General features: G+C 39.4%; 1 protein-coding gene across 1 annotated transcript; it reads right to left on the reverse strand.

Moving 5' to 3' along the window:
- Window positions 1–27: 27 nt before the first annotated feature.
- LOC148077629 (uncharacterized) lies at window positions 28–2,456 on the reverse strand. The gene is made up of 4 exons (XM_087793422.1): window positions 2,382–2,456; window positions 2,031–2,122; window positions 1,498–1,565; window positions 28–1,433 (listed from the first exon to the last, which is right to left on the reverse strand). The coding sequence occupies exons 2-4, from the start codon at window positions 2,111–2,113 to the stop codon at window positions 766–768; spliced, it is 819 nt and encodes a 272-aa protein (XP_087649548.1). The 5' UTR covers window positions 2,114–2,122; window positions 2,382–2,456; the 3' UTR covers window positions 28–765.
- Window positions 2,457–27,116: the final 24,660 nt, after the last annotated feature.

Consider the following 27,116-nt stretch of genomic DNA (forward strand, 5'->3'; position numbering starts at 1 on the left):
TCAAGGACGTGGATTGTAACGGTTTATTTAGCAAAGGTGACCCAGAAGCAGAGGGTAACCAGACAGTGGTTTACAAAGGACAGTTTATTAATAACACAACAATACAGTGTAACACACAAAACGTCCACAAGATGGCGTCAAAGGTTCAGAGTCCATTTAAAAACCAGAAGTCCAAGAAAACCAAAGCAGGCGTGGCTGCAAGGTGCAAGATCCATTACAAAAAGGCAAAAACTAACACCAGAACTCACCAAAGGAACACAAAGCACCGATAGGAAAAAACAGTCTGGAGATTAACATCCAAGATGCAAAGTAAGTTCAGGCAAGCAACTAAGAGCTTTAATGATGGTCCAGATAAAACATCCTGACTCTGACTCCAGCCAGGAGCAGACTCTTTATGCAGCACCTCTGATTGGCCTGATAGTCGACAGCCGTGGATCTTGCCAAGCACCGCCTCACTGACTCTCAAGATAGCAACGAAAACACAGCAAACCCAGGAAAAAGACTTTACAAAATAAAAGCCCTGGGAAGACTCACTTCTCTTTATAGTTTATTTGATTGTATTGGTCTCTATTAACCAGTAAACAAACATTTCTACAATTTAGCCACGTTTTCATTCAGATTCATTACAACGTCAAACATTGTTGAAACATGTAGAAAAAAATGAAATACAGTTACACAGTATCACATTTAAACATCCTGTAGTATTTTCTAAGATGGCTTGTTTTACCTCCTAGACCACACAAGTTATCAGCAGAGGTTCTACCCTCACAGATATCCCCGCTCTATCCCATACTTCCATTTAAAAGGGGCATTCTGCTCGTCACAGGTATCTTCATCCTGCTGGTGATGGAGATCTTCATCCTGCTCGTAAGGGTCATCATCGACCTGCCCGTAACGACATTCTACGCCCTGGTCGGAAGGGTCATGTACAACCTGCTTGTGAGGGACATCATCATCCTGCTTTTGAAGGACATCTTCATCCTGCTGGTGAGGGACATCTTCATCCTTCTTGTGAGGGACATCTTCATCCTTCTGGTGAGAGACATCTACAACCTGCTGGTGAGAGACATCTACACCCTGTCCATAATGACATTCTACACCCTGTCCGTAAGGGACATCTTCATCCTCCTGGTAAGGGACATCATCATCCTGCTTGTGAGGAGCATCTTCTTCCTGCTGGCAAGGAACATCTACATCCTTCTGGTGAGGAACATCTTCTTCCTGCTGGCAAGGAACATCTTCTTCCTGCTCTTGAGGAACATCTTCTTCCTGCTGCTGAGGAACATCTTTTTCCGGCTCGTAGGGGACATATTCCAGCCTATGAGGGCTTTCATCATAGAAAGGGTCGTATGTGTCCCACTGGTGAGGGACGTAGTTACTCGGGTCGTAGGCCTTCACTTGAATCGTCGAGTGAGGGTTGAAGTATTTCTCCACTACAAAGCACGAGTGTTATGGGTAAGATGATGAATTAATGCTTCAAGAGTTTACAGGTCTTACACTCGCTGTGCGTGGGTAAGGGTTTCATGTCCACCGTGCTGATTTCATACCTCCATGTATTTGGGCCTCTGGATGGGTTTGAAAGACAAAAGACAAAACATTTAACATTTGAAGCAGCTTGTTTAGTGAACAACTTATTTGACATTATTTGTATCTTCTTTTGAACAGAACAGTATTTAGGAAGGTATGAAGTACTGATGTGTAAAGTTTGATCAGACGGTGGTCGTAATCTTTTCTCATATGTTTTATGAATCTATCGTCTATCTCTATCTGTCCGTCCGTCCGTCCATCCATCCATCCATCCATCCATCCATCCATCCATCCATCCATCCATCCATCCAACCATAGATGCTCTCTGCTGCCACCGTGTGTCCACCAGACACTTGTACATGCTGCTATACCTTCACCAACTAGAGTTCTAGTTTTCCTCATCAACTTGACAAGTAAAGTGCTAGTATTGGTGTTAAAGTATGAGAAAACGTATAACATATGGAATAAAACGGTGACATTTGATGGTTGTCATAGAGACTTACGTCTGTGTGAGTCTCCGCAGACATAGAACTGGACCATAGACCAGGAGGATCAGAACCATGAACAATGGAGGGCCGGTCTTCATAATGCAGTCCTGAAGAACAATAAACATGCATGATATCAATACTGAACTTAAACAATACTAAAATAAGAACGTTGTTAAAATAATAATAAGTAAAATGTAACTATAAGTTGATTCTATCACCGACATAGAAAAAGCTGCTACTGTACATTGCAGTTGTTTAGCTAATACTATGGAAATGCTACATATCGTTAGCATTAAGTTGTTCCATATAAATAAAACTAATTATAGATCAATAATCCGACGTAAATAGTCTTAAAAGTTATCAAACCTGTCAGACGACAATTTTAAACGTTTTCTGCGATCACTTATACATCAGATTTTTCGCTTTGAAGGCATTTATATTCTATTATACTTCAAAGTACGCAAAGTAATTGTCACGTGATACATTTTCCGGCTTTGTGATTGGTCGTTTCAGCTTGCTAACTGGCTGCGTTTGAAGGTATACGTGACGTCATCTCATCAAAGCGCTGTATTTTTAACAAAAATAATGTCAGACTTTATATAAACACATTTTTTTACGCTTCCCGAACATATAATAATAACTTATGAAGATATTTTTTTATGTATAAGAAATATCGTCAAGGGGAGGAAATTAATCCAAAAATGCAAGACATTATTATTTACGAATTATAATAAAGACTATAAACAATAAATGCAAAGGAACAATGAATAAGTCATTCCACAATACACTATATTGGAATACTTTATCTAATATCCGACTACAATATCTCGGAAAGCGTTTCTTATCTAGCATTATGTAAAACAAACAGGAGGAATTGGAAAAGGAATGATGTTATTCTATCTTTGTATCCTTTTAGTTATTTTAGTTATTTATTTTGATCCATCCTTGTTATTGCTTTTATGGAACTTGCTGTTTCTTTGACCTGCTGTGTCTGGAAATCAATTTTCCCTAAGGAGATCTCAGAGGGATTAATAAAGTAAATTCTAATAAATAAATAGAGGGTTGTGTATACGATCAACCACTAGGTGGCAGTAACAGCCAATGTTTGACTATAGTTCAAACGTAAACGTTATAAAATAATCGAGAATATATATATATATATATATATTACTCATTGCAATATGTATGTTCAGGTCAAAAGCTGTTTTTTCTCTAAGATCCAGATGATTTAAAGTAAGTTATTGGGCTCAATAGCGTTTGATGTCAAGAGCAAAAAAATAAAAAATAAAAACAATGTCAACATCAATACAATTTTATTAAATAAAAATAAACGGAAACACTGTGAGTAGTATTCATTTCTGCGTCACAACATAAAGATTTGCTGACATCTCTCAATGGCACGTGGGTTCGTCAGTGCCTGTTGTTGTTGGAGCTGAAAGAAACTTGATGAATGAAATAACAATATCTGTCATTGAGAAGTTTGAAAGACAGAACCTAGACTGGAGCCAGTGAACAGTGAGGCGAAGTGTTTTTCCGTTAAGTCAGCCCTGAAGCAATTTGCTGCATGAACAACACTTTGTCGGAGGTCACATGGACAGAGATTTAATGAACGATAAACACAACAGGACGAGAGAGCTTCCACAAAAGCATCCTTGTTTCGTCTGTCAGCGTGACTGCTTTATTATGTGCCGGCAAACTACAGTCAATACACAATATCAATAATATGAGGCTTTACAATTTGATGCCACACAAGCTGGACACAACTATTACTGACAGGATTCTTCCTAATAAAGTTTTGGACCAGCACAGGCTACTTATAGAGGAATATATGATCCATCCAACTCAATCAGGGAAATACAGAATTCACGCAGAAAGAAGAAAATAATCACGAAAAAAGGCCTTAAATAAAAACGGTGAAGTTTTTTTCATTTTAACTCCGAACCGCCATCTTGTAAATGAGCCGATCATGTGACCCCTTGATCTTTTGAAGAACTTCTTCTAACTTCTCTAAAGCTCCACTTGTCGGTTTAAACCACTTTACAGATTTAACACGTAACTCAACTGTGTTTTCTGGAAGTATCTGCAGCTCCAGGAATAATTGAACGCCACTTAGTGCAGCGGCCATAAAACACAGGCCGTGAAAAATATCAAGGGTTGACGCAGAGAGCCGTCAAGAAGCTTTTTTTTTTGACCACGCGCTCCTGGAAATGTGCGACAGGTCCGGATGATTGACGGCAGCTCGGCCGCGGTAAATGGTTCCGACTGCAGGTAAGATTATAGAAGAAATGGAGGCGGCGTTCTTCTCCATCCATGGATCACAGAGCTGACAAATGTTCTTGTAAAGCTTTCTGTGACTCATAAATCTCTCACTTTAGTTCAAACTTGTGTTTCCTCAGTGTTTGAGCTTCAATCACTTATTTCTTTCTAAAGTCCTCAGAAATAATTCATGACAAATCATTTATGTTTTCAACATCTCAATAATATAAATGTAACAAGTCTTTTCTGCAGCTCAATAAAACCTGTCCAAACCTCTTCTTTCTTTACAGCCTGCAGTGTTGTTTTTTTTCTTCCAGTTCCAGATCCGAGCTCAGTTTGCCTCGTCCTGGTTCTGTGTTTTAACAGGCAGTGACATCTATGTTTGGCCAAGCTAAGAAAACAGCAGAGCAACCTGGAATCACAACCTGCCGCCCATAAACATCCCAGCGAGCACAAAGGCCGCAGCACACGACACACCTGCGCGACTCTCGGCTGGTTCTGCACAACCTTTTCACCGGTCAACCTGGAGTTATGAAAGCACCGGACGTGAGACGCCTCTGTGACGTCAGCAGATCCAGGGTCTGTATATAAAAAAAAAGAGATTCACTAAATAGGTTTATTTGAACCCTGAGTAACTCTGCAGGTATGTGAAGAATGTAACCTCGTGCAATTATGATTTGAATGACAGCTTTTTAAGAGGCGTCAGAACTACTGCCTCAATTATCCACTTACAGATGCAACGGCAAGAATGACTGAAATGTTTTAGAGGAAGTTTTGTGACAGATGTATGTTTGTATATCAGTGCTGTAAGAATATTGAATGGTGGAAGTTAACATTTCAAATGTAGAAACCATTTAAGGATTGAATTTTTCTCCTTTTTTTTAAATTTTAAGTTTCATTTTTAAGGTTGAATTTATTTGATTCAAATATTTTCGCAATGCATATTTTTATACACTTAGATTATCATATATTTATTCCAATTAATTAAAAAATATATACTTTTAAAATATATATATTTTTTTACTGGGAGCCTTTTTAAATTCAATATAAAAATGTTGTTATAATAGTGTCAGCAGCCAATACCAAACCATTACCGATCGTGTCTGTGCGTCGCATGATTAGCTTAAAGTTCAACAAAACACTCAATTCAATTATTCAAAACTTTTAAAATGTTTTAAACCATGAGTTATCACAAGGTCAAGGTGGCCTGAAGGTCTGAAAACAAATGTAGTTGTGTATCCTTTCAGTTGCTTCTGGGTCAAGGTGAATGACCTCCCTGGCTTCCATAAATACAGTGGTGGAGGTCGTTCACCTTGACCCAGAAGCAACTGAAAGGATACACCAACTACATTTGTTTTCGGTTCTTTGGCTCACCTTGACCCTGAGATAACACAACAGATTAAAACAAAAATCACAGTTTGAACCTGAAATGCTAAATTCAAACATTCAATATTATATTTTTACTGAAATACTTCCATTTGTAACTCATTTGTATAGATAGAAAATAATTATTTAGTTTAGTCTCTTAGTTGCCATTTCATAATCATGCCTTTCTTGCCCTCGAGTATTACCTGTGACATGAATAAAGCTTTTAAAATAAACATGTTTTGTGCAATTTACAAATGATTAAAGAGGGTACATTAAATAACATTACCTCTAAAAACTGCAACAACACACATATCTGCTAGAAATGTAGGGTTGTGACGGGTATAGTAAATAAATAACCACAGAAAACATGACTTGTGCATTACCTGTAAGGTCCACTGAATCAAGAAGGAACCAGTACACCTTTTTGTTTCCATTTATTAAAGTTTCATTAGAGTTTAAGAGATTGTCTTTGTCTCACTGAAGACAACACTGGTTAACAAGCTTAGAATGACTTAAACCAAGAATAAACTTCATCAAGTTTATTGACTGGAAGTTACTGATTCCTATGTTTTATTGTCATGTAACTGAGACTTGAGTTCGTTGATCTCTGATGTTTGAAGTCTTTGAAGCGAGCGGCTTGAGAGTTCTTATGCTTCTCCTTGTCCTCCGTGCACCTGACCCGTCCACAGAAACACAAACACAATAGCAGCAGATCTGAGCTACCATGTGCACTTTGCTCAAGGATATATGTCAGAAACGGAATATCCCTCCTGCATTCCTGGATAATGGTGGAGAGTGAAACATGCGAGCGGCTTCACCTGCCTGGTGGACCCCGGACACAAGTTCACGTACAAAGCGGGACATGAAGGAGAAGCTCCCAGAACAATGTCCGCTGACACTGTAGAGCATCTGGCTCGGCTCATCCTTCACGTACACATTCCTGGGTGACAGCCCTACAAAGACCCCTTGTGCTGATCTGACTCATATCCTCGCTGACGCCGACCGCAATATAGCACAAAAGCTCACACACGTTTGGCCCCGAGCCATCTCCATTGTGTGGAGTTATGAGGTGACAATTTTAATACCACCTGAGAGTGATTCTCTGCTACAAAGCTGGGATCTTCAAAAGGACCAGAGACTGCTCTTCTCCTGTTAGATGTGGGCGTTGAGTGAAAGTAAAAATGTGCAGAGTGAAGTTTATCTCTGGGCAATTTATTCTAAATATATCACTGAATGTGATCTGGCCAAGGTGAGTGCCATGGGTACTCCACGCACACATAAGGGACCAACAGTTACAGCACCTTTCACTGCAAATGCTAGCGTTGCTATTGAGTGTATCACTGCTGGCTCTTCATAAATAGAGATTATTATTATTATTATTATTATTATTTACACACTGTGACAAGAAATAGTTTTGAAGCTGAAATATTGCATCGTCAAGAGTTGAAAAGTTGGATTTGTTGCTCAATCTCAACAAAGCTCTTTGCGATGTAAGCAAATATCCATTTAAATAACCATTAAATTAAACATTAATCAACGTGTCAAATAAATTCAACATCAGCCCCGCACAAGCAGGGGAGAAAGTAGAGCATAAATAAAAGCACTTGGATGTTAACTTAAGAATGTCGTAATAACTGGACCCAGACATGAGGTCAAAAGGTGTTTTTATTTTTGACTTCAGTTGATTATTTGAATAGAAATAGTAATAAAGGCAAAGTTAGTAGTTAAACTAGCATCCACTGGTGAACTCCGCCCACTTACTTGTTGTTTCCTGTTTATTTCACAATAAAATCATACTTTTTATGAGGCGCAGTACATATTCCAACCTGCAGGCGGTGCTGTTAAGCTGCAACACAAAGAAAAACTGGAAAAAAAAACTAAACATCTCCACAAACCATTGGGACAACATGTGCTCCAACATGACTTGATGCACTTGAGTGAAAACACATCAAGAGAATCTATGGTTGCGAACAGCATGAGGTGCAGAGTTGTTTGTTTGCATCAGTGTGAAAGTAATTTCTCCACATTCAGCCAGAAGAAGCACTACAACGCGACCTTGAAAACACATAAAGACACACAAAGGCCCATCAAGTACAGAAATGGACACAGAAGCACAAGAAGATTTGTGATTGTCACAAAATTGTTGGTTAAATTGCAAGCAGAGGTTGCTACAGGCAACAGAAGGAATGAATGGACGATGAATTGCCTCAACTGTCCTTCAGGAAGCAGTAACGTCGTTCACAAGAACTCGTTCAAACTTTTTAAATCACACATAGAAAACCTTGGTCCGTTGTAGGACTCGCTTGGATTTCATTTTAAAAGCGAATTTAGAATAAATGGACGTAATTGTCTTTAATTTACATTTCTTTTTTTTTTCATTTCAGTTTCAAATAATGTTTTTAATTGAAAGTAGAGATTTTCCTGATCATGATTTTTGATGATATATCCTGGTTCCTTGCTTAAATAATGTGAGGAAAACAAAGATTTAGAAATAAGACGATGCTGAGACCATATGACTTTTTAAAACATCAGATTTGTGTTATTCCAATGGAAACTTGTGTTTATAGTTATATCAAATCTCAATTTAAAGATGAGACACTTCGCTATACAAATACATCTATATACTTTATCATGAGGTGTACATTTATTTCGCAAACAATCTGTTCTACTTCGTCTTCTCTGTGCTTTACAGGCCATTTCTTCCCATGACAGTGTCTTCTCTCCCTGTAAACTCCAGATATTCTTAGTTCTGTTAGAGTATATTATATTTACTTCAATCATCCACTTCCTGTTTTGAATCCTTAAATTAAAGCACATTATGTTCCATAGATCCACCTTTGTATTTTGTGTTTGAATCTAAACATTGGCTCTTAATTCTTTGTTTTTCTTTTCTCATTAAACTGTATTTTGAACTGTAAGCATCAACAGTAACTTCACACAGATCTTTTAATCTAGCTCTTGTATGCTGATGCAAAATAAAAGTATTAATAAAAATGCAGTATTAAAGGATTTATATCAAGATAATAAACATATTTGTATTCTTTATTTAAAAAACAATGTGTTTATTTTCCTAGATCTCTTGGATTTGTAGATAATATTATAATACATTTATTTCACATCAATTTTCAGGTGACTTCATTAAAGTCCAGGTTCTATTTTTTTCCTTTAATATTTTGACACAAACCACACGCTGCGCCTTCAAGTGTCTGCAACCTTTAGTGACTATGAGTACATTTCCACAGTTATGAAAGTGAGTTTCACTCCATAACCATCAGCACTATAGAGTTTTCTATTGCCAAACAAGTATTTTCCCTTCGGGGCTGAGGTGTTTGTGTGCAACCGGGGAAAAATCCCCAAATTCCCCCCCAAGAATATCACCGCGTAATTAATCCGCAGCAGGGGTTTACCATCTTCCTGACACATGAGTGACATGCTGTGCGCGTCCATATGTGTGTGTGTGCGAGAGTTAGTGAGTGTGTGTGTGTGTGTGTGTGTGTGTGTGGTGTCTGATTGCTTCGGCCCCAGGCTTGCTCCTTCACGTCCTCTTCTTCTTTTGATGTTACTTCCACCACTTTCCCCTATACGTCGTAGAAATGGATCATTTACAAAAAAAAAGTCACAGCGAGAATGTTTGGGGAGTTGGTGTGGAAGGAGTGAAGTATATAGAGAGTACTTCATGTATACAAACTCCAGGTCAGAATAATAAAGGGGCAGGTGGCTACTGAATAAATAGCAGGAATTTCTTAGAAGCAAAGAAGTTGTTTGCTTCAATGAACTGGAAACCATTTTTCATGAGCTGACCTGGCAACAGATAAATACAAGAAAACCAGGTTTTGATCTTCCCTGTCTGTGTGTCTGTGTTTTGCTTTAACCGGCTTTATTAAGTGTCTATACACAGATTCTTGTACCTGATACTGCATCGATATTAAACAGCACTGTGTAGATTTCCATTGTTTTTATAGATATATTTTCAATTTTCAAATCAACTTCTTTTATTTTCATTATAGTTCATTTTATGGTTTATAGTTATATAAATGTGTAGTGAATGTCATTTTTATTGACAATAAACAGCAGCAGTGGGTGCAGGTTGTTGTTCAAACCAATCAAGAGCAAGTAAGTAAGTAAGTAATGGTTATTTGTAAAGGACAACTTTTCACCAATCAACTCTTTTAGGATTGTAATCAGTTGACGGTCAGTCTGGTGTCACTTGTTTCAGCTGAAACCTCATTGGTTAGACTGTGTTTGAGGACCTGTCTGGCCACCCATTATCCTGCGGGATCCTGATAATGACTGAGGACGAGAGGATACAGTCGACTCCAGCAGCTTTTTTTTAAGCTCAGGTTTCGACATATTTTGGTTTCAAAACAAATACGACGTTGCAAAGATTCATGTGGTCTGTAAATACTAAAAAAACAGAGTCAAGTACTCAACAATACTACAAATATATCCTTGTTACTACAGTATCGCAATTTATCATATCCCTGTATCATATCACCAGATTCTTGCCAATACACGGCCTTAATATTTCCATGAAGAACAGACGAGGGACAGCTTCCTGAAGCACTCCTGAAGTACATTCTGTAGAAAACATAAATAAACAAATGTGAATAAAACAAGTTTAAATGATGTGTAAACGTTCAAAGAGTGTGAAGGATCTTTACAGCGGTGCCGGTGAGACAAGATCACCTTCAAGCTGCGAACTTCGAAGAGGATTTTGAAAAAAAAGCGGACATTGGAAAGTTTTAATCCCAAAGACGCGGCGTTTCCAAAGCCCAGCATGCATCTCTCTCGAGTTAGTTCACACATACAGCAGCCGCACCATGTGAACCTCAAGGACGGAGCAACAAAGGAAGTAAGCATCTCCTCGGGTGCTCTGACAGCACCTCCTCAGCACCTCCTCGCACTCTTTCTCTCTGCAGCTTCCCCTGATCTGTGACTGTTTGCTGTTTCTGCGAGTGCTTCGCTCAGCTCAGCGTGTGTCGCTGCAGGACGATGACGGGCGGGTTCAGTCCCGGGGCTCAACACCTGGGAGGCAGATCCAAGCTGCTGAAGGTTCAAAGACGTCGGCAGACTCCGTGCCCCCCCTGAGTCGACGGGACAAAAACAAAGACACGGCGAAGAGAAAGTCTCTCCCGAGTTTCTAGGTCAGGCTTGTCTTTTTTTTTTTTTTTTTTAAACTTTCATCCTGTTCTTTCTTTGAAGAAAGAAACCAACATTCTTGTTGATATAAACATTATCCTCGAACATACAGTAGTGTTTTACTCTGTTGCCCTAAAAGAGTTCTGTCCTGGTGTCTTCTCTCCAAACTCAATGTCTAAGACTTAAAAGAAATGAAATGAAAAGAAAGTGATATGGGTACGATTAGTCAGCTCCAGATTTTCAGGAAAATAGTCCATTCTGGAGAAGGATTCAATGGAAAGTAGGATGTGGATCCATGTTTTTATTAAGGAGAAGTGTGGCTTCTTTTGATCAAGATTGGCGAAAGGGAAATGGAAAGGTCTCAAGTCTGTGTGCAAAAGGGTAACATGTGGTTTGTGAATCATGGGCTTACTGGAACTGCAAATCGTGCACATATATATACAGTACAGTGATAAACAACCATTGATGAGGGGCAAAGTCGCAGGCTTTACATTGAGACATCGAAATATAAGTAGAACAAAAAACATGTATTCATGTAAAGAACTGAATTTCAACAAACCTCTCAAATATCACAACATGTTTTTCTGCGTTTATAAACACTTTTCTTCCTATGTTTTGCTAAAGCACCTCGATGGAACCCTCCACAATAACATGTCACATGACCAACCCCCCAGATAAGGCAGTTACGATACACATGTGGACAGAGAAAGTCTTTCCTTAAACAAACCCAACTCTCCTGACTCACATATTTCAAATGTTGAAGTCTTTCTCTCCAAGATGCAGTAAGTCTCTCGTCATGATGATGTTTGAACTTATTACTTTATAAAGTTCTCCCCCGTCTGACATCTTGGCGAAAGAGAGGTTACGAGAGCAGAGTCCATTATGACATGATAATGGCTTCACTCCTCCAGCCAGCTGTAATCACGCCCGCTTTGTTTATACAATGAGTCCCTAGGAGGTGGAGACTTGATGATGTGTGGTGACAAACCTTGATGCCTATTCAATCACAGCAGAGCGGGTGTGGTTATGGTAAACAAGATTCCAGTGGGCGGGGCTTAATCACATTTTTTAATGTAAATATTTCAATGAACAGACAGTTTTGTACAAACAGACACATACTGATGAGTACAATAGAGTCCAACATCTATTTAAGATGCACTTAAATCAACACATTAGTTGCACTTTAACAACATATTTAAGATTATATGATATATTATTATTACATTAATATATTACTTCCACATCAGACGGTAGAAACAATGTTCTCAGCATTTATTCTTCCAGCAGACTGATTTCAGAAAATACTTAAGGCTTCCACCATGAAAAAAACTTTAATAGAAAATTCATACATTGAGTATCTAATTTCTAATGAAACAAAGTTTGAATTATCCTTTTTTTTTCATATACATTCATTTTTATCATAAGAACAGAAAAGAGATTCAAAGACATAGTGATCATTAAAATAAATATTGCTTAAAATAATAATATCACTTTAAAATGCATTAAAAAGATAAATATTGAAATAAAAAAACCAAACAAAATGCTTGAAAATTTCAAATATAAACAAAATATTTTATGAATGGACGAGGATTATTTGATCTTTTATTTTTCAAATAATCTTTTGCATTGTTTGCTATAGATTATTTGAAAAATAAAAAGACAGAAACCTGAAATGTATCACTGAAAGGCTATCAATGGTGACTTTGTGTTGAATTTTGGAGATGACCTTTGACCTGCTAAGATAGCCTGTTGTTGATTGGGGTCAGGTTTGCTGATGACTGTCTTCCATCAGCTGTGACAGGATCAGGTCAGTCGGCTTTACTTTCTACCAGCTTGACCTTTTTTTAAAAAAAAAAAAAATGTGACCTAATGATCTATTACCTGAACATGAAAGTTACTCACGCACTTCATATGCTGGTCAGTGGCAGGACATTATTACACAGATAATAAAGAGTATGGAAGACAAGTAGAGAAGGCCTTTTTCCTAACGTCATCATTCAAGTGTTTTATCTGAAATCGGTTTAATGTGGACATTATATTAACAGAACCACCTTCATTTACAACATTTCCCACTAGTTTACAGGTGGTTTTTTTGAGTAAACATGACTGAAAAAAGCATCTTGATGTGCCAAGTGCAACATTCTGATGTAACTTCAGAGAAAACACCATCTATTTTCAAAACGTCATTAGAACAGTACTTTATTTTCTCTTCTTTATGTGCTGTAACTAATCCGGTACTGCTCCCCTGACCGGGTCAGAAGATAAACCTTTTATTGTTGCCAATTTTCCAAGTATCATTTGTTTACAAATCAAGATAAAGGTTGTTTTTGTGTCAGTTTATGGTTTTATTTTCTTGTTAGTGGAAAAAAAAAGTCTCTCAGTACTTCATATAAAATCACTTTCTCTGACCCAGTGATGTAAATCAGTTTTCTGGTCACATGACATGCTCTTTATATTTAAACTTTGTTCTTTTTATTTGCATGTTGTTCATGTTCTTGCTATTATAAAACTTCTGTACCTTCTGTCGTCTGCTGTGAACTGGAAACCTAATTTCCAGAAGGAGATCTCCAGAGGCGTTAGTAAAGTATATCTAATCTAATCTAATGACACTCAGGCGTCCAGACAATATAAGGTAGTGAAGAAAATTGTTAAAATAATACACAGTTTTAGAGGAGTTATGATCAATGAGATTTAAACCAATGATGACAGAAAATATGAAAAATAAATGATGTTGAAACCAAACAGAACTGCTGCTGGTTTAATTCAAGTTAATTTGATGTGAAAAGTGTTTAGTCACAAGACTTTTTTTCGGCATCAAGCCTTTTTTTTCGTCGACTCATCGTGAACATAAAACGCGGACTGTGATGAGAAAAGAGTTTGGAGACATTAACTTCTGTGCTACTGTAATGAAACAGCTTATTTTATCATCATTTGATTTGTAGTTTGACAAAAAAGCCTTTTTATAAGAAGAAGAGGGGGATTTCCAGAGCGGTATCCTCACATGAACCTCATCATCCTGTCGTCACTCGTGAACTTTCAAAGTCCAGAGACAAAGTAATTCATCACCAGCAACGAAAAGCAGAGAACTGATAAGATAACTGAGTGTTTGAGAAAGTTCCTCTAGTTTTTAACATCTACAAGCTTGGGTCAAGACAGCACTTAAACATTTCATTATCGTTGCTTTGGACGAAGATTAGGAAAGATAAGCTGATGTCAGACTTCTGGTGATCAGTCTCCGGTTCCATGACCGACGGTCAGAGAAGCAACTAAACAAGGTCATCGCAACTGTTTTCTTCAGCTTCAAAGTATAAATGTTTGTCAATGTTCTAGCCGTGAACGTCTTCGACCATCTGGGTTTGATTCAAGTCAAAATAACGACTTGACAAAACAGTATCAATTTCACGTCAATTGACTTAAAAGAAAAAATATGTCTTTTCAAAAAGGAAAATAACTTTGCCTGAAATTTGATAAACTAAACATTCTGTCACAATGATTCCCTTTTGTCCCGAAACCTGGAAGCAACTAGACCCAACTTTGTACAGTGACTGGAGACAAAAAAACACACATAACTCGTTTTTGAACCGTTAAATGATAAACATGTGAAACATTTCACACAAAATAATAGAAATAAGGGAATGAAGAAACATAAATTCAAAACCGAGAAAGAAAATCTGAAATAAAAAACAATTAGAGTAGAGTTAGTAGAGTGAAAACTCAATTGAAAGTTAAAAAATAAATGGAAGAAACGTAGTATACACCAGTAAAGAAAATCATTCTCAAAAAAAGATCAAAATGACTGCGAACATAAACCAAAAACAATTGAAGTACAATATGTGATTACGTTTACTAGCATACAAGCAGGGATGATCTGACACCACGGACTGGAACCTGTAAGCTAAAGTAGCGGCTGCAGGATTGATGATAAAATATTGTTTACGGCTGGATTTTAAGTAAATACAACACAATAAAAGCAAAAAAAAACATGAAACTGTTCACATTATTTGTGGAGATCATAACTTTTCTGGCAGCAGAATGTCAAACAATCAACAAACAAACCCTCTAATGCCACTTATCTTGCAGTTTACCATGGAGCCAAAGGAAAACCTAACATCGATAACCAAAAATGGAAAATCAAATTTGTTTTTGTTCCGTGGTTCTTCCGCCTCCATCTCCGTGAGCTCCACTGGTCGTGGCTCACTTGGGATGAAACAAAACATAACATTGTGTTAAATCCCTTTAAATATTTTCATTCTTCAGTTTGATTGACACATCTTTTATATACAATGAGGCTCTTGTAAAATACGGAAAGTGATGGAAATATAAACGATAAATCGGATGTAGTTCAAACAGATTGGAAGGCTGGTCGGTAGGAAGGAGTTCTCTAAGAGTCAGGATGGGACCCCCCGACTGTGATGAAGCCATTGCGTGCTAATGGTATTCTCCGCCAATGGATCGGCGAGTGTGGCCCCCCGAGCAAAGTTCGTCCTGAATGCTTCTTCCCCACCTCACATTCACTCCCGTGATTCAGTCTCCTTCGCACTCATCTGTCTGCGAGCTCCTCATTGTGATCTCCTCACAACAGATGGAGCCCCTTTCAGAGACATCAGCTGGGCCTTTAGTCCGCTAAGACATTAGTCATGGCTCTGGGCTGAAGGACTCAAGAGGGCTAATTGGAAACAGATCACATAGACACAAGCGATCACACATGCAATGGCACACACACACACACACACACACTCTATATCTCACATTTAATTACGTGGCCTCACACTTACACACCCTCACACAAAGCATCGCACACATTTGCACTCTAAAGTCTCTTCCAGGCCCCCGAGAAAGAAGGGCCCGAGGGCGCAGGGAAGCGGGTCACTTGGTTGTTTCTGGTGAAACAAACGCTGGACTCCACAGACGGCCGGTGGAATCCTTCACCTCAATTAATGTGGCCCCTTCCGTCGCCGCATAAAAGATTCCCGGGTGCCTGTTGTGTGAAGTTAGGCCAGCGTGAACCTTAATGGCTAATAACGATACACACTCTCACCACACACACACACACACTCCCACACACACACACACTGGGGATCATCTGTGTGAACACCAGCTCCAGCAATTAAACATCTTAATGAACATGTTGTCGTGTTTAAGCGTGTACACTGTACAGCTTGTGATCATAAAAAGTATTTTCTGCTTGAAATTAATGAATGACTGCATTGTCTACTATGTAATTCTAGTTTATATTCAGGCAATTATATTTCACACTGTAGTGTTGTTTATTGTATGTCTTCAATTTATATAAGTGAGTGTGTGCGTGTGAATGGTTGTGTGTCTTTGTGTGTCCTGTGACAGACGTCAGGCGTTCTGTCCGGGGTGTCCTCCGCCTCTCGCCCGAGACATGAACATTCATTTCACGAGCAACAGCTCTGGTGGACATTCCGGTTGTCCGGCATTGTGTTGTGTGATACAACTGAACATATTCGAGTGGCTTTTTATCCTGAGCACACCTGTGCTACAATCATGCTGTCGACTCAGCATCTTGATATGCCACACCTGTGAGGAGGGATGGATTATCTGGGCAAAGGAGAAGTGCTAACTAACACATTTAGAAAGATTTGTGAACAAAGTTTGAGAGAAATGGTTATTTTGTTTATGTAGAAAATGTTTTAGATCTGTGAGTTTATCTCATAAAAAATGGGAGCAAAAAAAGAGTTGTGTATATATATTTTTTTCAGTGTGTGTATATATATATATATATATACATACCTATATATTGTGGTGATTGATGCTACTAGGTATAAACATACAGTTAGCAGTTTGCTACATTTACTACGGTAATTTTAGTGCAAACAAAAACCTGACTACAGTCTATAGTACCCGGCTTTATATTCATTCATTCATTTATTTTCTTTACTGCTAAATACCTTTTGGGAGTCGCAGGGGGCTGGAGCTATCCCAGATCCTATAGGTGAGAGGTGCGGGACACCCTGGACAGGACGCCAGTCTGTCACAGGACACACAAAGACACAAAACCATTCACACACACACTCATTCCTATGGACAATTTCAACGAGTTACCAATCAAATTCTGTATGTTTTTGGACTGTGGGAGGAAACCGGAGTGCCCGGAGTAAACCCATGCAACACTGGGAGAACATACAAACTCTACACTGAAGGGTCACAAGTTGGCTCCCTCCAGACCTGGAAGCGAAACCGGCAACCTTCTTGCTGTGACGCGATGGCACTCACAAACATGATCAACTATATACCGTATTTTCCGGACTACAAGTCGCTCCGGAGTACAAGTCGCACCAGCCATAAAATGCATAATAAAGAAGGAAAAAACATATATAAGTAGCACTGGAGTATAAGTCGCATTTTTGGGGGAAATTTATTTGATAAAATCCAACACCAAGAACAGACACATCATCTTGAAAGGCAATTTAAAATAAAAATAGAATAGAGGCAACAACAGGCTGAATAATTATACGGTATGTTACGTTACACGACACAACTGAGAACGTGCCTGGTATGTTAACATAACATATTACGAGTTATTCAGATAACTATAGCATAAATAACATGCTAAGAAGTTTACCAAACCGTCCGTGTAACTCCAAATAACTAAAATCCAATGAAATCTTCATCATCGGTGTCACTTTTAAACAACTCCGCTAACTCCGGAGGTAGAACTCCTCTTCTACGTCGAAATTATCAACAGAGGCCTAGAGCGCCCTCTTGCGGTTTAGTGTGAAAATAACATGTGAAATGATCTACCGGTAATAATGTGTTAATAATTTCACACATAAGTCGCTCCAGAGTTGAGTCGCACCCCCGGCCAAACTTTGAAAAAAACTGCGACTTATAGTCTGGAAAATACGGTATTTATTTTTAAACTACAAAAATGTAGTGACACACCAACAGTCGGAGCTATTGAAAGGAAGAGCTATACCAATAACATCCTGGAAGGTTCTTTAAAGAAAGACACATTTGAATATTGGACAAACGCTCGGAGGCCAACATACTTCTTGTCTTACTCAAGGTGACGTCCACCTCCTTCATCCTCTTCTTGCGCGGCTGACGAAAAATTTGAAGCGTAGGATGTCACGTATCTGCCAATTAAATGATGCCCTGCAGCGAGCCGGGCTGACACTGAGTTTGAGAAGATTGAGCGAGAGTGGAGTTGTGTGGGAGGCTGCCATACCTGTGCGCCGCGCAGGCCCACGCCGCCGCGCAGAGCAAGGCTTGATGGACAGCAGCTTATTAGGGGAAGTCTGGGGCAGTTATGGTTTGTTTGGATCGCCCCGAGGCACTGTCAGGGCGGTAAAACACATCAGCCTCCTGGCGCTAACACACCCACTTTCACTTATTCATGCGCTCACAAGGACCCACGATTGGACCGCTCGTGGTTGATGAACTGAACGCCGTTGTTCGGGCTCGGCTCGGTCCACTGCTCACACGGTTGCCGGGGACGTCGCCGAGGTTGTGTGAGTTGAAACCCTCAGTCGAACCTGCTGTCAGGTGAGATGTGTGTTCACTTATCACACAGAGGTCAGTGAGGTGGAATCTCCCTCAGGCAGTATATATATTCTTCCCTGACGATCAATAATGGAGCACGTTCATCCGTTAATTTAATTCACTGTTCTACACGCCTGAGATATATGCAGCTCATTCCAACAATTAGTAACAGAAGAGACACAAAGATGGGATTTCCTAAGGTGTCACATGACACACTGGGATTATTTGTTGATGACAGTCAAGTTAAAAGAAAAAAATGATGAAAAATCCCAGTAATCTGATGGGAAACCTTTAGAAAACAAATGTTAGTGAAAGGTGTAACTAATAAAAATTGTATTGGTTTGTTTTTTATTTCTTTATTCATGTACATTTGATTTAACATAAAAGAAAAAGGTTAAATGCATATATAAATAAAAAGGCATAAAAAATATTTTCACGATTTAAACAATACTCACAAAAAAGGAGTAATGAAAAGTGTAATAACTATAAAATAAAATGGTCAGACTCTTTGTAGCGTACAAGAAAAGATGTAATATGTCATTTAACACACTAGGACCACATATGTTGCCCCATGGCTGCACTTTGCCCAGGTTTGAACATATTATTAGTTTTATATGGTTGATGCTTTGTTCAATGATTAGTTATTTACCTTCGAATAAAAACACAATTTTTTTTTTTTTTTTTTTAATCTTTAATCATTTTCAAGTTTAAATGGTCTTTATTTAGTGTCTGACATTTAATTGATTTGTGTGTGTCATGGCATACTTGTATTCAGTGATTACACAGACTTAAACTCATTCAATAATTGGTAATTTTTATCAACAGAGGAAACCATTAAATTGAAACAAAACTTAAGGGAATATTCACTGCTCACTGATTCACGAAGGTGGTATTTAAGTACATTATATGCCCCAAAATCAAACAGGCATTCACCTTAAACTAATATTATTCTAATATTATATTACCTAATATTATACTAATATTAGGTTGACACAAATGACACATTATACACATTAAAATCAGTGACTTATATCATTAGTTTAGTTTAACTCATGGCCTTTTCAGAGGAACAAATGGATTTAAAGTAAAACGTCATACCTGTGATAATAAGTCTCAGTGGAGCCGGAGTGCGACACAGTTGAAGCAGGAAGTGCAGTGAGATTAAAGAGAAGTGAGTTAACGTTCAGCACTTGTCGTCGACACTCAGGCTGCTATCCATCACTCCGGGATCATTTTATGTAAAGTATCCACTCAAAGTCTGTTCAAACAGCTCGACTTCCTGGTTTTATGTCATTGTGGGAGATTATAATATCAGTTTTGAGTGAATAAAAATGCACCACTTTAGTTCTATCGCCCCTCATTAAACACTCTATTTATCATGGATTCTACAGAGAACAGATTTAAATAGTGTCATTTTAGAAAATACTTTGGTTTAGTATACAGTGTATACAGTATATATATCTTTATATATATAATTATGAAATACAACATTTAATAAAGGTAAATACATTTATTTTTATTGTGCGACACAACCTAGTCATGAAGAAGTGCCGTGTTCATTTTTCTTTATTGATTTTCTGCCAAACAACAAGAATTCTATTACCGGGCTTGACGCTGCTTGTTTCATGTGTGCTCTGTGACTGTTCAAAAACTGAAGCATAATTCTTAAAGCGTAGCAAGAGTCTGCTTCTGTAGCCGCATCTGAATAAATAAATAAACAGGTAAAAACACCAACACAGTGGCAGGAATTCGAACCCTGGAGTTCTAGGTCATAGCTGTTTGTTCTAGCCATGGCTAGTCACATTACAGAGGGCAAATTGCACTCCATGAACTTTAAAATGTTGGGGGTTTTGTAAACACTAGAGAAGACATTTTAATTTGCAGAAACCTGAATAGAATATTCATTATTTCACTTTTGTGAGAGATTTTCTCCTGGACAACTCCACATTTTGCATCGGATGGCTTGACTGTGATCGCCGATGCGTTGAATAGTTTAACTACCAGAAGAAAACCGTCAAAATAAAATCTTGATTTTGAAAAATAGGTCAAACTTTTAAATGGACAACCTGTGTTATTGCTGATCCACATGTACATTTTATATCACACATAGAATTGTAATTTTAAATGTATTTTTATTTTTTTTAAATAAGAATGAAACGTAAATGTTTTTTTAAATACCAAAATACAGTTTGTGGTGACGTGATACTTCGGCAGCTACAGGTGGGACTGGGGTGGCCTATTTAGGAGAACCGCAGCCCACTCCAAAGGTGGGGTAAACATCGGCCACCACATTTCTCGCCGACTGGCAGACCGTGGCCAGTGGGGACCTACTTCTGCGGTCAAAAACCAAGAAGAAAACTGAAACCTTTCAAGGTGGGAGCCTGGAATGTGAGGACCCTTATAGATCACGATGACACGGGAAGACCACACCGACAAACTGACCTTGTGAGCTTTGAGCTCCAACTTTTAAAAAATTTACATTGCTGCCCTCTCAGAAACAAGACTTGCGGGAGAAGGAAGACTCTCTGAAGTTGGAGCCAACTTTTCTGGAATGGGAAAGGTGTTGAAAATGTTGAAGAACGGTGGATCTGTGGTGTTGGTTTTGCGGTCAAGACATCAATCGTGAATCGCTATAACCTGGTCCCACGTCTTATGTGCCTACGCATGCCACTTCCTGACAACAACCACCTACCTCTGATCTACATCTATCCTCAAACCATTGACCCTGAGGATAAAGTAGGGAGTCATTCTATGCTACCCTGAACAGTTACCATCCAAGCTGTCCCCAACAGAGATAAGAGTCTTGTGCTCAGAGACTCCCTGCCAGAGTTGGTCACGACCACGGACTCTGTTGGGTACTGCAGTCGTTCTCACCAGGACTGGTTCGACCAAAATGACTCCAGTACCCATGAGCTGATCGACCAGAAGTGATCTGCCTGCCTCGCATGGGAGAATCTCTCTACCTGCGCCAGCCTGCAATGTTTCCAGGAGGCAAAGCAGGACTGCTAGCCAAGGGTCCGAGAGTTGGTGGCAAGATAAAGCAAAGGAGATCCAGTCTTATGCTGACAGCAGAGACCTCCGGCGTTTCTATGCTCCCACATAGGAAATCTATGGTCCTCGCCATGGAGGTACCAACACCCTCCTGACTGCTGATGGTACAACCACCCTTACAGAAGATCGAAGATGTATTCTTCCAAACGGATTCCTAAACGTTGCTGAGGAAGTCCTACCAGAGTCACAGAGCGGCTTTCGACCATCTGGTGGCACAACTGACATGATCTTCTGTGCTTGCCTGCCTCAGGAGAAGTCCCGTGAGCAGCGACGTCTGCTACTGTTCATCTTTTGGGACCTGGAGAAGGACTTCGACAGCGTCCCAAGACCAACTATGTGGGCAACCTTGAGACGTTTTGGTTGTTATGACACTTCACAGACTATGTACAGGCCCTTCATGAAGGGATGACTGGTCGCGTCATGGCGAAGAACACCATCTCTGATCCCTTCCCCATTACCACTGGTCTGAAGCAGGGTTGCCTTCTGGCCTTCTCACTCTCTTCTCCCTTTACTTTGGGGCTATGATCCACAAGCTTCCTGAGACGGCCTCTGGCATCCGACTTCGCTGCTGATTGGATGGAGGCCTCTCCAACACAGGACACCTTCGTGATTCACCACCTCGGTCATAGTACGGGAGCTCCAGTACGCTGACGACAATGCAACACCTGTGGACACGGTTGATACCCTCCAGACTACTGTTAATGTCTTTGATGGTGAGTTCTCCTGCTTTGGTCTCACCTCCAAAATTGGGAAGACCAAAATCCTTGCACAACAGGCACTAGGCTTTCCCCTCATAACACCAGCAACATATGTCTCCATGGCGAAGCCCTGGAAACTGTAGAAGAATTCCCTTATCTTGGAAGCTACCTTTCCAACAACTGCGCAGTGCAGAAAGATGGTACTATATCGCCTCCGCTCGGCAGGACACGTCAGGAGAAGAAACCGACTCCCTCGCCAGATCCTGTTTTCACAACTTGAGCATGAAACACGATCCTGAGGAGCTCCCAAGCGTTGATTCTGGGACCAACTGAAGGCCACCCTTCTCTGCAACATTGACCATGCCAATTGGGAGACTCTTGCTGAGGACCTCACTGGATGGAGGCGGAGCATCACACTGGGGACAGAGTACATGGATAACCAGCTAGGAGGAGGTCAAGAGACAGAGACGCCCCCGACTTTTCTACACAGCTTTGGGCTTGGGCAGTCACACCAGACTTGCCATACAAGAACAGAAGAATCTACAACCTAACTAAGGAGAGATACTAAACCTGGACATGGAAACAATCTGCGGACACAAGCTACTGCCTGTGTGTGTGTTCTGTCATTACGCGCACTCCAAATTTAGCGTCGGATGGCTTGACTGTGATCACGGTGATCTGTTGATTTTGAAAAATTGGCCAAACTTGTAAATGGAAAATCCATGTAATTGCTGATCCACATGTACATTTCTTTTAAGGAGTGTATTTTGGTTTTGTAAATTAAAATGATACATTTACAATCAGAAAATGTATTTTTATATAGCAAAATCCAAGTTACAAATATAGTTGTTTTTATATCACAACACATGTGCAACAATTGAATACCCATAGATCTCAGACCTGTGTACAAATGATTATGAGAGAAAAATAACTCCATAGTTTTGCTACAATAAACACAACACAAACAATGCAAGATCACTTGTGGTTCGCATTAGACCTTAGCTTAGCATCTATTGCAAACTGGCATGTCGTCAAACTGCTTCAAATTTTTTAAAATAAAAAATACAAAAATCAGACCAGGTTGATGCACTAAGATTATCAAAGAAGATAGCAGCACAAGAAGGAACTACATCAAAGTCTGCCTTAAAGAATATCCAATAATAAAAAAAATGCCCAAAGATGGAATCATTGGAAAAACATCAGTCTATTTAGGTTCTTTCCATTTTGACCTACAGCTGATCCTCTGACTCTAAGATCTACTGGAACACCAGCTCGTGTTGACACAGACGAGTGTGTCAGAGGGAAAGAAAGAGTGCCAGATAAGCAGCGAGGAAGGTGACAGCGTCACCTACAGACCCTGAAGTGTGGCAGCAAGAGAGGCCTGGATGACAGACATGAGACGTGTAATTAGGCCTGACACTAATGGCTGCTCACACATTAATTACACTCACATGGATCTTCAGAGAAGGAAAGTCATTATTGAAGACAATGAAGTCATTAGCCAAAGATTAGTTAAATACTTACAATGTTGACGTGAGCCGTTTGATATCCGAAGCACGGTCGCCATTAGCGTGGCGGTACGTGTTAATGGCAGCAGATGTGAGTGCTGAACCACACAGGAGCGACAGAAGATGTTCTGTCGGAAGTATAGAATAATAATATATAGTTTTTTTTTAACTAAAACTAAAAAAAAAACACAATAAAAGTGATTTATAATACATTTGTCTTTGTTTAAATATAATATATTTCCTTATCGCATAATGTAGTTAAATGCTGAGTTAATGCACTTTTCTTAAAGTGGCTCTTTCCATCATTATTATTATTTTACTTACGCATGTTTAAAATATAAAACTATTGTTCCAAGTGATTTTATATATTTTGTAGTTAGTATATAAATCCTACAATGATGAATCCCGTCCAAAATCCACATTCACGGGTATTATGATTATGTTGTCTCTGTTGCAAAATATTCTCCAAACTGTTCTGTTTGCTTTATATTTTTATTATAACTATTTCCTTTCCTGTTTACTGTTGCCCTTTAGACAGGTAGTGACACTAATCTGCTATCAGCGCAGCTGCCAATTAACCTTCCTGGTTCCAGTCCGCAGTGTCATATCCTCATTCCTCTGCTGATAACATTGACAGTATAGTAAAGTATATATTCTCTCTCAGTTTTATTTGAGCTTTTCTAGATCTAGTTTCATGTGTGGAATTTTGATGTCCTGCACGCTTAAGGATTAGTTTTCTTTATGGCCTACACTTATGTTGACAGCTACACTATTTTTGGTTTGTATTACTATTTTCTATTTGTCTGTTTATCCCATGATTGTTATGTCTGTTTTTTGATGCCTTTATTCCTTCTTTGATGTTTTTATTTTGAGTTTAAACATTGTTTTTACGCACTCTCGATTGTGTCGAGTCTCTTTGCCTCTAGACACACTTGGATCCTGTTCTATATTTCTCACACACCCAGGAAAGATGCCAGGGAAAATGACTAGTATTCGGGTCTGTTTCCAAAAACCTTACTGAAAATATCTGTATACCAACCTTCAAAAGAAAAACACTCCACAGTTTGTAAATTCTGCGGCGCACAGCTTACAGAAACTGGCACCAGAGGAAACGAAGACACGGTAGTAGGAGAAAAATCTTTGTTGTCTTGCACCCAAGTTGTCTATTTTCTTTTTCTATGTGAATATTTTAACATTTGTTTGGAGAAAAGTATGTCATTTTTATTTATATAGCGCTTTTCCAGACCAGGGTCACAAAGCGCTTAAATAATCAACACAATATTCAATAAAGTATATATTTTAAAGATCAAGATAAAACTGATAACACAACAGGAGTTCAAGAAAATCAAGGAAAAGCCTGAACAAATAAAAACGTCTTAAGATGTTTCTTGAAGGAGTCAGTAGATCATCGAACACAGAGGGAGAGGAAGATCGTTCCAAAGCTTAGGAGCAACAGCCTGGAAGAATTTCTCTCCTCTGGTCTAGAAGCATGTTCAGGAACCATCAGTAGATTCTGATCCACAGACCTCAGAGCCCGAGCTGGGGTGTAAGGCTGGATCAGATCACTGATGTAAGGAGGAGTCTGACCATGAATAGATCTGAAAGTAAGAACCAGAATTTTAAAGTTGATGCTGAAAGAAACTGGAAGCAAGTGAAGAGTTTTAAGGATCGGAGAAATGTGAGTTCTTCTACTAGAGCGGGTCAGAATTCTTGCTGCAGAGTTCTGAATCAACTTCAGGCGAGACAGCTCCTTCTTGTTAAGACATGAAAACAAACTGTTAAAATAGTCCAGACGAGAAGAAACAAATGCATGGATTACAAGCTCCAGAATGTGTTGTGACAACATTTACCTAAGTTTAGAGATTTGTTGAAGGAAACAGTTTCTGGTCAGTTTTCTGCAGTGTTGAACTAGAGACATGTCTTTGTCAAATACAACACCCAGGTTTCTCAGGCTCAGTTTGACAGACTGACCTAAGTCACCCAAGTACTGACTCAACCCTGGAACCTTATCATCAGGAGCAATCACCAGAGTTTCAGTTTTAAAATACCTATGGGTCTTTAACATAATATAATATGCAATCTTGATACGCTAGTCTTGGTCTCAGTGGGTTGGACTATAACACAACTTTAATCCTCTGACACTGTAGTAGAGTGTACTGTTATTTAGGTATAATCAATGGTTGCGCTAAAACAAGTGCGGGTGATGCAACCATTTCACTGCCCGCCACTCAACCGAACGCAACACATTTTGAGGTTTTCTCAAATGTATAAAAGAGCAAAGGAAAGGCAGTGATATTGGAGTGGGAGCTCCTCCAGATCCCAGCACAGCATCAGAGGATGATTATGACACAAATTGGCAAATTTCCACCCGCCGGCATGAAGATCACACACTCGACATGTTCCCTAGCAACATTGGATATGTAAACCCAACGTACGACGTCAATCGGCTTTTGATGGAGCATTTATTTGTTTTGACAATCATGTTTAATAAAAGGCTCGCCTTCAGATCAAAGGCGCCTGTGAGTGACTCGAACATAGTTATTGAGCACCGGAGGTGTAAGATTTGACAGTTCTATGTTCTTCTCAGCCAGCGGAGAACAGTGGAACACCCTTCACCGCTGTTGCCAATGTGACAGCAGTTACCACGGAAACTGATACACAAACACACACACACACACGCATCGAGGCGTGTGTTTGCCCCTGAACACAAGTCCATACGCATGGATTTAACAGCTAAACACACACACTCCGGCACACAGCGGCGGCGCTGACTGACGTCGCCCCCCTTGACCTTGGCGGCACTTGGACCCGGTCCAGACGTCAGGCCCACGTTTAGGGTGTTGATGTCGAAGAGGATCAGCTCTTGAGTCCCCGGTACCTCACATTCCTCAGCGAGGGGAGGCTCTAGTCAAACTATTTTGACCCATCGCTCACCCAAACACACACACACACACACACACACACACACACACACTTGTCAATGGTACATGACTTGACATGGCAGTTCTGTTGTAGCTTTCAGAAGAAGAGTTTTTGTAGAAAGTGACAGCTGCTGCCACACATGCCACTCTTAATCATGTGGAGTTGAAATGGTTTGGATTGATCATAAGAACCTTTGAACAAACCACAATTCCAGTCAGGTCAAGATCTCATTTGATGTGTGTCAATAGAATCCAGAATGAACTTTGTTATCCCGGTGTGGTGGATTGAAGCTTCACATACTAAACTGACAATACTGAACTTTTTTTTCATTTCCTTTCCTTAATTAAAACATCCAGAAATCCTAAAACATAAAGAAACTTTATCCGTTTTCCCTCTTAAATTCCTACACAACTCACAGAAGGTGTTAGTAGATCCTACTAGTGGTTATCATTGAACTTCATTTTATCCCTTGTGTTGTCTCTGAGTCAAGCTCAACAACCTCCACCACTGCATCGTTGACCTTGACCCCGAGACAACGCAAGGAATACCACAAACACATTTGTTTTCATGCCTTTGGGTCAGCTTGACCCTGAGATAACACAACGGATACCACAAACACATTTGTTTTCAAGCCTTCGGGGCAATTTAAC

This window comes from Callionymus lyra, chromosome 6 (assembly GCF_982586985.1).
Source record: "Callionymus lyra chromosome 6, fCalLyr1.hap1.1, whole genome shotgun sequence".
NCBI lineage: Eukaryota > Metazoa > Chordata > Actinopteri > Syngnathiformes > Callionymidae > Callionymus > Callionymus lyra.